At 41.7% G+C, this 16,540-nt stretch overlaps 2 protein-coding genes across 2 annotated transcripts in view; both read left to right on the plus strand.

Annotated features, from left to right (window-relative positions):
* Nucleotides 1-1,370: 1,370 nt before the first annotated feature.
* Nucleotides 1,371-9,673, plus strand: LOC139919008 (dynein regulatory complex protein 11). The gene is made up of 19 exons (XM_071908569.2): nt 1,371-1,381; nt 1,922-2,249; nt 2,412-2,531; nt 2,748-2,933; nt 3,068-3,139; nt 3,461-3,666; nt 3,807-3,891; nt 3,999-4,103; nt 4,668-4,746; nt 5,553-5,659; nt 5,985-6,071; nt 6,199-6,260; nt 6,395-6,477; nt 6,843-6,950; nt 7,267-7,466; nt 8,436-8,522; nt 8,632-8,809; nt 8,930-9,168; nt 9,476-9,673. Exons 1-19 carry the CDS (start codon nt 1,371-1,373, stop codon nt 9,590-9,592), a joined length of 2,460 nt encoding a protein of 819 aa, XP_071764670.1. The 3' UTR covers nt 9,593-9,673.
* A 4,501-nt stretch (nt 9,674-14,174) lies between these two features.
* The window catches only part of obscna (obscurin, cytoskeletal calmodulin and titin-interacting RhoGEF a), a 45,218-nt gene continuing 42,852 nt past the window's right edge, over nt 14,175-16,540 (plus strand). The window contains exons 1-5 of the mRNA XM_078285643.1: nt 14,175-14,214; nt 14,323-14,589; nt 15,194-15,355; nt 15,655-15,759; nt 16,177-16,443. Coding sequence (XP_078141769.1) covers nt 14,175-14,214; nt 14,323-14,589; nt 15,194-15,355; nt 15,655-15,759; nt 16,177-16,443 — 841 coding nt within the window. The remainder of the gene's footprint in view (nt 14,215-14,322; nt 14,590-15,193; nt 15,356-15,654; nt 15,760-16,176; nt 16,444-16,540) is intronic.

The raw sequence follows: 16,540 nt of genomic DNA on the forward strand, positions 1-16,540 counted from the left end.
AAGTTATTGAGCGACTTGTTGGATGTTGGATGCAGACAGAGGAGAATCTGTGGCCCTGTAAGCTTATAGCTGACCTGTCTGCTAATTGACGTGTCGATGTTTTTGTTCATCGATGTCCAAGTCTTGTGACCGCCTAAGCGCTGCAGAGAATGCGCTCCCAGGAACAGCCCTCAGACTGTTTTCAGCCCTAGTGAATGGAAATCTAATAATTGTGGTCTAGACTTATGAAATTCGAGGGTACATGACAAAATGCACTTTGAAAGGAGTTGAAAAAGTTAGCAGACTACCGGCTCAATATGGCTTTTATGAGCCCTGCTTTAAAACTATATAGGAACTAAACAATATGAGTGTAATAACTGCATGAGGTCTGCAGGGAGGATAACAATATTTTAATCTATCACTTAGGCTATGGCAGGGACTTAATATTATTAATTTATTTTCCCTTTATATTTTGCCAAATGGTAGTCTACAGTAGTTATACGGCATATGAACTTTGCATGCATTCCACACCATGCTGTAATGTCTTAATCAAGAACAATTACTGTTTCTTGCAATATACTGACCATATTCATTCATAGACTAAGATGGCTGTGAGATTCTAAAGGAAGGACGTCACCTAGTGGTGTGATATTAGTCTGTCTGCCGCGCAACGTGAAATAATAATATAGGCTGTGTTTGAAAATAGTTGCTTTTCCTTATCAAATTATTTCTAAAAGTTCACACTTTTCAGACAAATGCGTATTCTCCCCACATTGTTTTCACATCATGCATGCGCCATATGGCTACTTTCACATTCCCCTATTCATATAGTATTCCCATGATGTCACATGCATTTCCTACCAATATGGTGCCTTACATAGACAGTTCATTGGCTGTGGCTGTATTTGATTGTAATCAGCTGTTAATTTATTACAATCACCTGTTGTTTTCCTACCAAGATGGCCGTGTGATGATGTAACAGAATAGCCTACTATGAATAATCAATGATTTAGTGGTAAATGAAAAGTTGGGTAAACTGACCTTCAGTCATCAGGCAAACAACCACCAATATGAACAAAAATGAATTATATTTTCAGGAAAGCATTAATTCATACTTTTTCCCTTCATCATAACTTAGCAGTTATATAGAAGGTAGCAGTTTATCTCACTCCACTCCACTCCACTCACCACCTAATGTAGAATGTGATTAATTGTTAACCACATGGGTTACTTCCGGAATTACCGTTACTATGGAGACGGACAAGCAATGTCAACACTGAGAACTACCGTTATGTTTGATGCTTTATCTAACGTTAGATAAAGCTCACAACTTATTTGCTTACTAGATATGAAACACTGAAAACAAAGTCACTCTCTGTGCCTGCAGCGACATGTCGCAAAGGTAAAGTTACCACAGCAACAGCTTTGCTAATGCTAGCCGGCGGCTAACTTATGTTAACTTTAGTTTTAGGCAAGCAAACCGAGGTAAAACTGCCATACTTTACATACGTAATACAATTATAGCTAACTTTGGATAACATTAGCTAGCTCTTGTAACTAAACGTTCTCTCTCTAGCCAAGTAAAAAAATGCAAGTGTGTTACATAAAGATACTTAGCTAGGTAGTGACCATGCAATTGTTAGTTAGCAGTCCACAACATAAGAGACAAGCAGACATATTGGTCAGGAGTTAATGCTATGTCAATGTGATTAGGATGAATATAAAATGGTATTTCAAGTTGCATTTAGGCTTTTTGGGTTTTCCAAATTATGGATAACATGTATAGCCTATCTTTGACTTGGCAGCAGGGTGGCCTAGTAGTCACCAGGGGCCCAGAATATATATGGCAACACTAATGACAAGTTTGATATCACATATTCACCATGATCTGAACTATCCATTAACACTGCTAGAACTCATCAGACTGTTTGCTCTGCTGCAGTACATACAACAAGCTGTGGGCAGATGCCCAGGTAGAGCTGAGCAGTCTGCTGACTCAGGAGCTCCCTGCCCAGCCCCCTCGCCCAGAAAGGGACAGGGTGGTGTTCTTCCAGCGTCTGGCCACCCTTTACGTCCGCTACATCCAAATCTTCAGACAGCTGGAGGAAGCCTATGACCAGGTGGTCCACCCTCAGAAGAGGCGTGTTATTCGGGTGATTCTGGATGGCGTGATAGGAAGAGTGTTGGAGCTGAAGAATGAAATGGTGGAGAAGGAGTTCTCTGAGTACCACTACATGGACGATGTCCTCCAGGACCTGAAGCTCACACCTGTGAGTTTCAGTAGCCAGCTGAAATATTATGAAACTGGACTACTGAGAGTAACTGATCAAAATTTCGTTCACTTATCCATACCAGGCCTTGGCTTTAGCAGGGATGGCTCATCATAATGACATAGCCCGCTACAACAGCTGTTTTCTTTGGTTTCATCCTAGGCGGACATTGAGATCCCCATCCCTCGCTATTTCATCAGTGAACGCAGCAAAGAACTCCAACAGCGAACAATAATGCTGACAAGCATCTTCAAAATGATGGAAGTTACAGACAGCCCAAAAGTGAGTTGTAGACTGGCTACAGCTTAGTTAAGTATGGAAACAAAATGGAAAACAGCATAAATGGTAGTTTTCATTCATTCATTCGTTCATTAATTCATTCATTTATTCCAATGAAGATTACAGTTTTTGATTGAGATGTCTTCTTAATCATAATGGGAATGTTTCTTTTGACGCATTATGAATGAGTTTGTGTATTTCTTTTTACGCTCCCCACAGCCTGTATTGGCCCGAGACCTGAATCGAGAGGAGGCCATTAAGATCATCCAGGTGGCGGAGAGGGCCCGCCAGGGACGCCTCAGGGCCAAGTTGATAGGAGAGATACATCGGGATATGGACAGGCAGTGGAGGACCAAAGACCCAGAGGCAGCTGACACTGAGTCGGCTGTGGTCTGCATTCAGAAGGTAACCTATCATCAACCTAACACTGCAGTGCCTCTCCCTCTCACACTAGATGGTGATTTTTTTTTTTAGAATGTGACAGACATATGACAATCATGATGAAAGATGTGTTTAAAGTGTTTAAATGTTATTTGCAGGTGTGGAGGGGTTACATACAGAGGAAGAAGACAAAGAGGGCTCGGGATGAAGAGATGATTTTTCTGGGAATGGTGAGTCAAATGGGCCATCGCTTTACACTAATTATTTTGCACTGTAAAAATTGTTCTGTGACTTTTCATAAAGCCGTCCATACTTGGAACTATACTGCAGTTTGGACACTGTAAATATGTATACTGTCAGATGCTGTATCCTCTCGAAATCCTTTTTCTATAGTTGTCATGCTTAAATGGGAAGTAGAAAGAATACCAGTGTGCTTAGGTGATTTTTTTTCTCAACTTTCACTTATGTCCTTTCACTCTGAGAACCTGGAACAAACAAAGGAGTGCAGGCTTTTTCCATTTAAATGTGGTTGTTGCCCCCGTGTCTCTCAGGCCATGGAGCCAAAGCACCAGCAGCCCTGTCCTGCAGCGACCACTGCCCAGGCCAATAAAGCTCGCACACGGACTAAACAGGAGGAGCACGAGGAGGACTTCCAGAGGTCCATCGTGACTATCACAACCAAACTACGAGATGTGGAGGGGCCTGACATGAGCGAGAACATGAAAGACCAAATCCGGCAGTGGTTCGTCGAATGCCAGTAAGATGACACAGAGGGGGTGGTTATGACTGTTGTTATAATAGTGGAGTATTTACACAGTTATATTAATAGTGAATTTAATCAAGTAGTTGTGTTTTTACTTATTTTTTATTCCTCTTTTGTGTGCATTTGTTCAATAGTGATGCCACAGGATCTTTTCCAGACTACCCAGATGAAGAGGATGGAGGTTCAGCTCTCATCTTTGCTGAAAAAACCCCTCAACAGGTACACTACACCCTCAATCAAAAGTACGATTCACTGCATGCTATTACAGTTAGTTCACAGAAGGAGAATGAAGTTTTGTTTATGGGTGTATACATATTTTTTTTCAGTTAATGGAAGAAATTGCTGCAAAGGAAGAGGAGGATGCCAACAACAAGCCAAAAGGGAAGGAAGAAAAGAAGGAAAAGAAAGGCAAGGGGAAGGATGGAGAGGAGGTAAGGGCTTGCAGTTGTATTAAATGCAGTTGTGTTTTATTGTGTTATGTATTCTGATTAATCTCATCTAGATTTCCACCAGTCACATATAACCTCGACTGATAACAAAGTGGTCCATATAAACAGATCTGGTGCTCGATATTCCTGCATGTGCTTATGCTGCTGCGTTGCATTGCTGCCTCTGCTGCCACCACTCCTCCTGTATTAGCACTCAGAGATTCATGTTATGTTGTTATTGTCAATATTAGATTAATTAAGTGATATGCGTCCCTCAGGCTCTGTTCTGTACGCACCCATGGGGGTTTGTGTGCTCGGAGCCAAATCTGTGGCATGCTTGCATAGATTTGTTCTCTGAGCATCGTGGGAGCGGAGCCACACTGCCAAATACAACTGTATTAACATTTTTTGCAATAAATTGTTTTATCTTATGGCGCAAGTGTTCTGACTCAAATAAGGAATACGTGTGATTTGGCCTATTCGAATCAACCATCATCAGCTATTACCCTGCAGGGCAGTAAAATGCTGGGCGCTCAGTGAACCGTATAACTTTCTTCTGAACCGCAGGAGGAGGAGCAGGCAGGGTTGAAGATGCTACCTTCGGCTTTTCTGTCTGACTTGGAAGTGGGAAACAAAACCTTTGTAGGTAAGTTTAATAGAAAAGGCCAAGATACCCTATGGTTATTGGGGTGACAAGCAGCTTTGCTTACATCAGCATTAGACACACACAGGCCATCCGAGCGTTTTACTGATACAGCTAACTTTGTAGCAGTGCTGTAAGTCTCTTGATGTGTGATAGTATTAGGAAGTTCTTAATTTTTATCATTTTACAGTGTTTAGAGTGGAGATGTCCAAATTTATAGAAGTCGACATTGGTAACATCATGATATGCTAACAAAAATACAAATTAGAGATTTAGATTCAGTTAATCTAAAAATAGGGATTTCCTCCTGCTCCTCCTCCCCATCATCATCATCTGTACAATATCTGATTTGTGTATATAATGTGTGTATAATGTATGTAATGTGTAATATCTCATGTATATAATGTAACCTGTTACACCAACAACTCATATTTATTCCAGCGTCTTTGCACTCTGCACCATTGCACTATTGCCCTAGTATTGTTTACGTTGTACATAGTAGTTAAATGTTTAGGTTTTACCTTCATCTTGTTGTCCTTGTTTTTAGCTATATATTTATTCTGTGTAAGTACATTGAGAGCGACGAAAAACCAGAGTCAAATTCCTTGTATGTGTACATACTTGGCCAATAAAGCTGATTCTGATTCTGATTCTGAATATGTGGTTTAGATGGGAATCTGCAAGCTGGGAATGATTATGTACCTCGCAAGTGTGTTTTTTCATTTTTTCTGGCTAATCCCCACCTCTCCATGTACAGCGATACTTACCCGTTCAAGTTATAGCCTGAACTGAATGTTTGTCATCATCAGATGTTTGGCAGAACCGCAGCGAGTCCAGAAACTTCAGCCAGAGGCACGAGGCCGAGCTGATCAAGGAGGAGAAGAGGAAAGAGATTGAGGCAGACATTCGAGTTCAGGTGATGCTGGCAAACAGAATACAAAAAGTTTGCTAAGCATTACGTATTCTGAACAACACACATAAACGGCTTAGTCACAGAACTTGAATTAAATTAGACAACTAGAAAGTGACATTTTTTAGATTGCTTTAATGGAGAATCAGAGCCAATACTGTAATTGAAACTGCCAAATAGATCTGATCTGCCCAGTTTGAGAAAACCGCAGTGTTCTGGTATATGCATTTGGCATCTGATACTGTTCTGTGGGTTGTATCACCAAGCAGCTCAATGTCTCCGTCACTGGTGTTTAAAACTGATTGACAACGGTCTGCTCTGTTTGTCTCAGGTGGATGAGCTGATGAGACAGGAGCTGACTAACTGGAAGCTAGCTGTGGATAAAGACAAGGGTGGCAAAACCAAAGCAATTGCCAAGGTATTAACACGTAAAAGAAAAACATCAAAAATCCACAACTTATCTTTTATAATGCTTCGGATGTTTGGTCATGTTTTACATTGATTACCTTGAGCTGTGTGCTGATGGTATTTATTTTACTTCCCAGAAAAAGAAAGGATCAAAGAGTGGGAAGAGGAAAAAAAAAGACAAAGATCTGACGGCTGATAGGTGAGGTGTGACTCACTTCACTAGCATATCACTTTAAGCAGAGTGTCGAGATGTATGCAATCCATTTCATTAGTTTAATTAGTGAAATGCAAATGCTGGAGAACATGATCACATCATTTATTCACGTCTACTAGGACTCTTGAGTCTCTGTGTCAGGAGCTGGTGGAACAGGGCTTGTTGAAACAGACAAATAATGTTAAGCTGCAGGATTACTTGGGTAAGATACTGTATATTGCTTGTGCAGATTGGTGTGCCATCTTTCAGAACTTCTTATGTTCAGAATCATATGTGATATTTTGATCTGAATTTGATTTTCAGCACTATAAAAACAATTGAAATTGATTGTGTAGACATGCAGTGTAGAACTGTTACAAACAAGCGCTGTGTAACGCTCTCAAGGAGTCTGGACTTGATTCAGTGGTGATGTGCTGCCCTCTTCTGGTTGACAAAACACTGTGAATGGCTGCAATAATCTCTTAGATCAGGACATAGATTTTAAAATCCTTTCCTGCAGTTTTCCCAAATCCTTTAGAGTGCTGATTAATAACTACTGGTCTCATAGTTGTTTCCTCCTGTTCCTAGGTGACTATAGCTACCTTGGGACCACACTGAGGCAAAATGACATTGAGCCCATGCCGTCGTTGTCCGATGTGCGGCAGGTCTTATCTCTGTATGCGGTTTTGCCTTTAGGTATGAGTGTGATTCAGTTCCTACTGGGGCCTGATGGTGGCTCAGCAAGCTAAGGCATATGCTATGTTGCTTGCATTGCCATCGCTTTCTTGCACACCATCCTCTTTATCATTTCCTGTTGTTCTCCTCTGTATACTATATAATAAAACAGAAATGCAAATATATATACATATATATATATAAAAAAACATCTATGGTTATTGGAATTCATGGTAATTCTGATTGATTTGATTGAGTTGATTTGCCTTATACGCTTTCCAATACAGAGCACCATAAGCGACGTTGTTGTTGATCATGAGATGTGTGCTGTTTGCAGGCTCCCAGGTCATCCATGAGAAGGCTCCTCTGATCAAGGCCATCCTGCTGGCGGGGCCGGCAGGTGTGGGTAAGAAGATGTTGGTCCATACCATCTGCCAGGAGACAGGTGCCAACCTGTTTGATCTGTCTCCTCTGAATACAGCAGGAAAATACCCAGGCAAGAGTGGCCTTGCCATGATGCTTCACATGGTCTTTAAGGTAACACACTGGTATCTAGGCAAAAACAACCCAATGCCACTGACATTTTGCATTCAGCAAGCTTATGATGGCAGCAGTAACTCCAAGGTTCTTATCCCTCCAGCCACCCCTTTCATTTTGAGTGTCTCCTGAACTTCTATACCTCACCCTGCTTATAATTGTAACCTTAACCTCACTAGAGACCTTAGGACTAACCCTAACCTTAAGTAGACAAACAATTTGATCATTGATTTTTGAAGACAAAGAGATTTTTTATGTTCCGCCACCATGGTACATGCAGTCGTCATGGTGGCATCTCTGTGTGTGTGTTCGTCTGTCTGTGTGTAGACATATTCTTGTGAAGACACTAACTCAAAAACAATACATGACAGAAGCCTCATACTTACACCATACTTGCATCATACTTGCATAGGAAAAACGGATCTTCTTGCAACTGCTATAACTCCTTAATGTTTAGATATGGAGTTCATATTAATACCACCCATGTGTTATGTGAAGACAAATACGTTGATAATATTTGCTAATTAATGCATTAATTAGCTTAAGTAATGACCATATTAGCATAACTGTTTATGTTAATATATAATGGTGATTATGGCGGGACATTAGGCAGCTGAAGTGCCTCTTGTTTACTTTGTGGTTCGAAAGGAACACCGGAAACTCTCAAACTGCGCCTCAAACAATCCAAACGTTCAATCAAAAGTTACCTTGGGTGCGTCGGTTGAAAAGTAACAAGAACATCTAAAGGTAGAGCAATGTCCTGCACACCAACTGGGCAGAGACAGACAGCCTCAAAGGACACTCAATATGCTGAGATCAATGCAAAAATTTCTTCATTCATTAGGTGACAAAGGTGGTAAAAAAAAAGTGCTCATGTGAAATAAAAAAGCAGAAGACGTTTCAGGCCACATTTAGATTTTCTTGACCAGAAAGTAAAAACCCAGTCCTTTCATAATCGTCTCTGTTCAGGTTGCGAGATTGATGCAACCTTCAGTGATATGGATTGGAGATGCAGAGAAAATGTTCTACAAGAAAGTTCCCAAGGAAGAAAAAGAGGTATTCCTGAACAGGATAAAGACTGAAAGGCAATTTTACCATGTTGTATCAATTTTACAGTTATCAAAGTAGACGTGATAATTGAAAACATTGTGCGTTGTGTACCCAGTTAGATCCCAAACGCTTGAAGAAAGACTTGCCCAAGGTCCTCAAGTTGATCAAAGGGGAGGATCGCGTTCTAGTGGTGGGAACAGCTGAGGACCCACTAAGTGCTGATATCAAGTCACTGTGTAAGGTGTACAGCAAAATCATCCTCATCCCGAGACCCGACTACGGCTCAAGATACAGTAAGAATGGACTCATTTTGAGGCAAAGTTTAGTTTTGATGCCTCTGTGCTCACATCGACAAATCATGAATAACGATTCTGTTGGTATGCCAAATGACCTTTGACTCCGTTCGTCTTCAGTCATGTGGAAGCAACTGATCAAAAAGAACGGAGGTGAGGTAACCAAAGCCCTGGACCTCAGCTCCTTGGCCAAGATTTCGGACGGCTACACCCCGGGTCACATGGTCCAGGTGATCCACGGTATTCTGACCGAGCGCCGCATCCTGCAGCAGGCGAAGAGGCCACTGACTGCTGCTGAGTTTGTCGCTCCGCTGGCCAAGATCGACCCTGTGTTTCAGGATGAGGAAGAGGCCCTTAAAGTATAGTGGATATGTCCTATTTATTTCTTTGTTATTTTCAAGTTTGTGACTGTTTTAGTGTTACTTGATTTTAATTAATGTGAATGAATTAATTTTGTAGTCACACATTTGGATAGCCCAATGTTACGATCAACTGACTATAATGTATCACTAAAAAGTCTAGAGATTCAAGTGATACTCCTACTAAACATCAACTTTTTGTCACCTGATAGTTAGTTGAGTATCAACACTGGACTATTCAAATAAAGTGTTACCATTTTTTTGTGCTTTTATCGTTGATTTTGTCTGTTTTCATGTTTATCACCAGAACTGGTATGCAAAGACTCCCCTGGGAAAGAAGCGGATTAAGGCCGCCACAGGAAAGGAAGAAGAGGAGGCACCGGTTAAAGGCAAGGACGCAAAGAAGAAAAAAGGGAAAAAATAAGTGTCATCATATTTATACCACAATGGAATGAACTTGAACATTCAGATTAAAGCTTTTCATTGAAGTGGCTTCTGGTGAAGTGTATGCTACCCTATTTATTCCCTGCAAAAATAAATAAATAAACAAAAATAAACTTTCTATAGTGTGATTTGCTTCTACTTAATAATGGTCGCCAGTTAGGTGTTGGTGGGGTTTTCCACCCCTAGAGAGCAGGGGCGTCATTCTTTATGGAGGATACAGTCAGAGTGACAAGCTAGCACTAGTGCTGTGATGGTGGAAAATATGCTGACGAAAGCATCCTGGTCCTGTAACTAAAACCCCATTAGAGGAGATCTAAGGCCACAGCTCTTACATTCCATATGGGACTGGGGACAGTCTATATGGGACAGTGCTAACCCCCGTCTCGTGACCATCGTATATATACAGTATATACAGTTCTAAATTGGCCATCGGTATCATTTTTTCCAAAGAATGACAATTTGGTTGTGTTTTTCTCATAAAACTAATCTCTCTCTGCATTGTGTTTAGTTTTCAAGTTATAATTTGAGGTTGTCATATTTATGTACTACATCCTGCATTTATGTTTAGGGTTAAGGTTTGTTTGTTTTGTTTGTTTATTTGATAATCAAAAATAATGCACAGCCATAAGTCACGCATTAATTAAAATCGTCGAGGATAACACAAACTTTCAAAAACGTATTTCCAATGTGGTCCTCTTTTAGGGTTAGGGTTGATCTACTGGACTACTGATCGCTGCTGAAGTTTCTTACCCCAATAAGTTAACCCATCATAGACACCCATACACAGCCGGCCAAACAGTCTGAATATCAATTGATAGAAATTCAGTGGCCCGGCTCTGTTGTGCAGCCGACTCTTATGGGTACAGTTGTCTGACCCAAGGCCACACCGTAATTAGACTTGCCAAGACTGGTTGGCTGTTACATTGACTTCAGTCAAGGGCATCTAATCTTATTCCACTGTAGGGCTGTGGCTGCTTGGGTATGAATCTGGGTTGTGGTGATGGTGATGTTATTGACATATCAATGAAATAGTAGCTTGTTTTAGTTTACTCAATCTACCAAAAACCTTGATCAAGCTGCATTTTAGGTTACCTAGCCTGCAGTATATCCTTAGGGCTCATAATCCTATGGCTACTGTATGCACTGACATGGTTGTGATAGGATTTATGCATTGAAGAGACCTAGATTCCCTTGTTAAGACCGCTGTCAGGTGTGGAGGGCCTGGACCACAGGAAATGTGAGACACAGGGAGAGTGTTTCCAAACAAGGACCCAGAGGCTTAGGTGGAGTGTTCAGCTGTTTTGTCGAGTTCTAAATTCACTCAACACATCCTCACATTGCCTCGGTTCCTTTAGCATTACTCTATTCTTAGCCTCCTTGCACCATCAATAGGATGCTGCACACGTAAGGTCCCACCTTTTAAGCAGGATCTGAAGTTGATCTGCTGGTCATCTTGATGATCCAGGGACATGATTTGGGGCTTTTCGTAGGCTTTTCTCTTATCTGATTTGGCCCCCCGGAGATAGAACATCCTGTTTAGAAATTATCATTCCAAAAAAAACATACAACACTAAAAATATGATAGAATAAATTGCTAGAAGTTTTGTTATACATAACCAAAGGTGTTCAGGTAAATAGATTGTCTATCCCTTCCCACCCATATCCCCCAGAAAAATGTTTAAGGCTTTGTAAGAAATGGGGTGATAGAAATCTGAAAAGTGAGATTGCTTTGCTACTGTAGGCCGCCATTCCAGTCTCAGTGATGATGAGTTGTTTTTTCTGCACCAGCAGGATGGCACAGAGATTATCCTGTCGATAGAGTTTCACTGGACTTAGTGGGACTCAGTGGCACATGGCCCTGTCTGTCAAACAGAGGGGGAAACAATGCTGGGGAGCGCTGGCTTTGTCCCGTCTGGCTGTCTGGACCAGGGAACCACCACAAATTAAAACCTGTATAAACGTCCAATGCTGCCTGACCACAAGATACCCAAGGTAACTTGGAGTAGGAGGAGCAAGAGGGGGGTGGGTTGGCATTAGACAGCTCTTTAAGTGGAATGATCATTTGCAATGCATGACTGCTGTGTTATTATTTAATGTTTTTGTATGTTTTTCAGCTATTATCCTTTGAGCCCCTGTTATTGAGAGCTCGGTCATTATGGGTATACAATTGCGAACCAAATTATCACTGACTATAATACCTATAATAGATCTGACAAGGGAATTCAGATCAGGTGTTACTGAAGAGAGAATATGTGTGTTTCTGTGTGCGTATATGTGTGAAGGGACAGGTCCCATAATTTCATGTGTGGACTCATGGGTGATGGCCCAGTGAAACGGAGCTTAATATCACTTAATCTCTGGTGACCTTTCAACTGTGGCTGCAGTGGAAACTCCCTATGGAGGTCCATGACGTTTGATCTCTCTAACTTGAGGCTTAGCAGACTGACAGATACGGGTCAGCATTGCAAACAGCGCATGATTAAACCACATCAGTCATCTTTAGTGAGCAGAATGTGCTGCTGCTGTCTTGGCCGGGTCCCCTTGGTGAGAGAGATCTTTGATCTCAATGGGATTAACCTGGTAGTAAAATAAGAAAGGTTTTTGAGATAATTGTGGGTCAAAGAACTGCAGTCAAAGTGAATACATCACAACACATTTAGCTGCAGATGACGCAAATTATTTAATGCACTCAGCTACATCCCTTGGATGTTTTATACCTGGGTCCAAACTGAAGGTCATTTGCAATAAAGTAAACTTTCACTGATTGCGACAGTCTCATCAAACATGAGAAAATGCCTTAGATGTAGGCCTACACTTTGCACTGAGCCTGTCCCTAACTCATTCATACAAATTGGAAAATCATCAAAACATGTTTAGACTATAATATGCTGTATAATTGTGTTGTTGGTGATAGTTCCATTGATGCTGGACATGAGTTGCCTCACACCATTAAAGCCAAGGCTATCTTGGCCCTCATAATGACAGAAGGCTATTTTGGAGGCTAGTGTGCGTGGAGAGATATGTCAGCTGTTCAGCACCAGGCTTCATCCATGCAGGAAAAAAAGAGAAAGCGCTATAGGCTGTCTGCTCCGGGGACCGGGACACAGCCCGCTAACCTGGGCATGCTCTCCTCTGGCCAAACTTTTGTTGTTAATCTTAAAGGATTTGTGAGAAACAAGACAAGGCTCGGACAGATCTGTTGCAATGGTGGATGTTTTTTCCAGCTTTTTGTCCAGGTGAAAGCGGTTTATCAATACGGAAAGAGGACATGCAAGGAGATAGCTTTCCTAGAATACAGCTGTCCAAGTTCAAGGTGGGTACATCACTGCAGGTGGTCTAGTATGTTCCTGTATTATGTTGGTGTTTTGGTATTTTTGTATCTTTAATCGTTATTTCTTATGATTGTATACCTTAGCAGAACTGGTGGGACATAACTATAACTATGGAACATGGTCCTTATGGAACATTCTTTAAATCAAATTTTGTAAAATTTTATTAAAACATTTAATTTGAAATATAAGTAAAAGGTCTTGATGTGTGTATTTCACTTGTTGATTAGCTGTTTTGAGTTTGCTCAACTCATTGTAGAGGGATTGTTTTACTGTGGTGAGATTAAGTCATTTTACTGGCCTTCTTGGAAATTATCTTATTGGACATGCATCACATCATATCATTCCTCTGGAGGTAATCTGGATAATTGTTTGCAAATGCAGTGTTGCTGTATGACGCATGATGAAATGACACACAAGGTGAGGTAATGATGTAGGATGTCCCTCCCCTTTGAAATAATTAGAAAACGTCATCCTGATGGTCACGGGAGGAGCCAGCCTCTCAAAAGTGTTTCATATTCTCAAATGTCATATCAATCAGTTCGGTGATTGGCAGTTCTCATTTAGCCTATTGTTTGCTTTTGGAAGCTTCCTCCAACTCTGAGTTTGGTGCATGCAGCCTGATGGAGGAGGAGGCACCACAGCTGAGTCTATATTGGTGGTGCTGAGCTCAGCCAAGTGAGGTGACAGAGATTACTCTGCTCTTCATTACGGAGGAGGACTGGCATGCCAAAACTGGGATCAACCAGATAAGAATGATGCATGTGTCTCCATCTTGATAGACCAAAGAGTTTCCAAGGGCCCAAGTTGCCATTTTGAAAGAGATTGTTTGTAAGAATATAGCCTGAGAGGAATTTGTCTTGCCGTGCTCAAAACAAAAACAGTGCATACATTACTGACAACAGTTCTTCCACAAAACACAATATCTGAAGGACATTTGAAGAGGATTCTGCAGTTGAATGCTAATAAGTGTGAATGAGGTGCCAAATCATTGTTTTTAATTGGTGGAAGCTGGTAAGATTAGATATCCTTTATGACAGGGATGTGACAGGTCATTAGTGATCGTGTTAGCCAGAGACATTGCCTGATATATTTATATTTTATCATATTATAGTTCCAGGCCTAGTGTCACCCTAGAGAGTAACGTGGCGGAAAGCAAAAGAGATCCCACGATCACTGAGAGAAGAGGAACTTGTTGGCAAGAGCAGGTTAGGCCATCCAACCAGCTCAGCCATGGGAGACAATAAAACTGGAGGAATAGTAGCGGCTGCAAGTAAGTGTTCTTCATACACACAGCTATGACTTCAATTAGATTATTGTAAAATGAGTGGCTTTTGACTCTCTGACGCTGTGTATGTGTCTTTGCGTGTACGTGTATCAGAGAACCGTCTGCAGGTGGTGAAGGGCTTGGAGGACATGGAGGTGTGTGAGTGTGAGAGCTGCTCCTTCGAGGTGACGCTCAACCTGGCCTACATAGAGGGTGCGTGGACCCGGGACGGGGCTCAGCTCAAGTCCAAGCCCAACTGTCGCATCAGCACCCACGGGAAGAGACACACCCTCATCCTGACCAGGGTGGCTTTGGGAGACGCTGGCCTGTTCTCTTTTCAGGCCAACGGCATCCAGACCTCAGGCAGACTCATCGTCACAGGTAAGCAGGTACTGCAGACAAGGCTGCAGTCAAGACCTGGTCAGGTCCAGGTCCAAGACTAAGACTTGAGTAAATCGAGGCCACAGCATTCAATTGATGGGATAATTACCATCTGATTCCATTTCAGTCATACTATTTCAGGTAAGGATTTTGTGCAATAACCAATTTAATATGTAAAATGGAGAATGGAGTAAAAATCCTAGAGTCCAATACCATCCAACGCAGCAAAATCATCAGTGTTAACGTGTACAAATCAACACTATACCATTGTTAAAGTCCCCACCCATCAGAGTTAATTTAACACTTTTGATAGTTTTGAACACCTGTCCCAGAGCCATATCAGCTCTATGAGTGAACAAACAACACTCCAATCAACACTTGTCAACTCCAAATAATTGTCACTGAAAAATCAACATTTGTTAACATTGGAAAATTTGCTTTGAAGTTCCCAAAGTCTTAATCCAACAAGTCCAAGACCACTGAAATCTGGACTCGGGACCAGTCTCAAAATCAAGACCAGACTTGAATACTACAGCCCTTGATTGAGTTCACAGTCATGGTTTGGTCCCTTTTTTCTGTGTGTCCTCCTGTCATCCTCTGCCAGCCAGAGACATCCACATAGTGAAGGAGCTGGAGGATGTTGACACGATGGAGCGTCAGACCGTGAGCTTCCTGTGCGAGGTCAACCAGGTGGATTTGGACGGCCGTTGGTACAGAGACGACAGCAGGATCCGACCTGGGGACAACATCAAGATCAGAAACCAGGGTCAGTCCGCACCCACATGGGCTTTTCTGAAGCTAAAGTGTATAATATTAATATGATGAATGTTTTGGTGTCATTTTTCTTTTTTGGTGTTAATCTTATACCTATTATTTTCTTTACCATATTACCTCAAGCTTTGGGTAGTCGTCATGTTCTTAGTACATTCATCCTCTCCAAAAGCCTATGGTCAAGGTGCTCCTGAGGAAGGCATTAAGTGTTTATTGGTTCAATGGAGCTGCTTAGTGGTCAGCAGTAGAAGAGTGTGGTTACACTAAAAATATTTTGCCTTGATCTGATTGCAGGTAAAACACACACCCTCTCCTTCAGGTCAGTCAGGCCAGAGCATGCTGGAGAGATCAGATTCACTGCAGAACGAGTCTCATCCTATGCAACTCTCACAGTAAAAGGTGAGCCACCAGACTTTCTACTTCACATCTGGCTTGCATCCACCAGTCTTTACCAAAGCTGTGTGACGTCCCGCAAAATATGCTTAAAAAACAGAACCTACAGGCTAGCTCACATTATTCTGTCTTCTAACTGAAACTTTTAAGGGATAGCACACAGGTAATCAGCCTCTTGGTTAGCATGAATTGATTGAATTGAATTAACTGTAATTGCAAGATTGGTGATACATTAGACAGTATTTTTGGCAATGTACTGTGGATGGGCAAAGGTCCAAGCAACTATCAACAAAGAGAGGCACAGGATCAAAAATCTGTTTAAATGTTTTCCTTGGAACAAAATGGCTATGTGCCCAAAGTAAGTTCTGAGAAAAACTTTCACATGTGTATCATTGCCAAAAAGCCTGTTCCTTCCTCCTTCAGAGCTACCAGTCCAAATAGTGCGTCCTCTGAGGGTCAAGATAGCCATGTATCGCCACCGGGGTTTGCTGGAGTGCCAGGTGTCGCGGCCCAACGCTCAGGTCAGATGGTTCAAGAACAGGAGGGAGCTCCTGCCTGGTAAGAAGTACCAACTAATCAGCCAGGACATCTACAGGCAGCTGACCATCGATGACGTTTGCTCCTCAGACGAGGACACCTACACCTGCGATGCAGGGGATGACAAAACCACTTGTCAGCTTCTGGTGGAGGGTGAGATGCTCACTCTCATAGGAATTCAATCAATCACTATGTTAAATCTATTATTTTCAACATGTGCTTTAGATTTTCATGTAACCACACTTGAAAA

The sequence above is a fragment of the Centroberyx gerrardi genome, chromosome 9 (genome assembly GCF_048128805.1).
Source record: "Centroberyx gerrardi isolate f3 chromosome 9, fCenGer3.hap1.cur.20231027, whole genome shotgun sequence".
Classification (NCBI taxonomy): Eukaryota; Metazoa; Chordata; class Actinopteri; order Beryciformes; family Berycidae; genus Centroberyx; species Centroberyx gerrardi.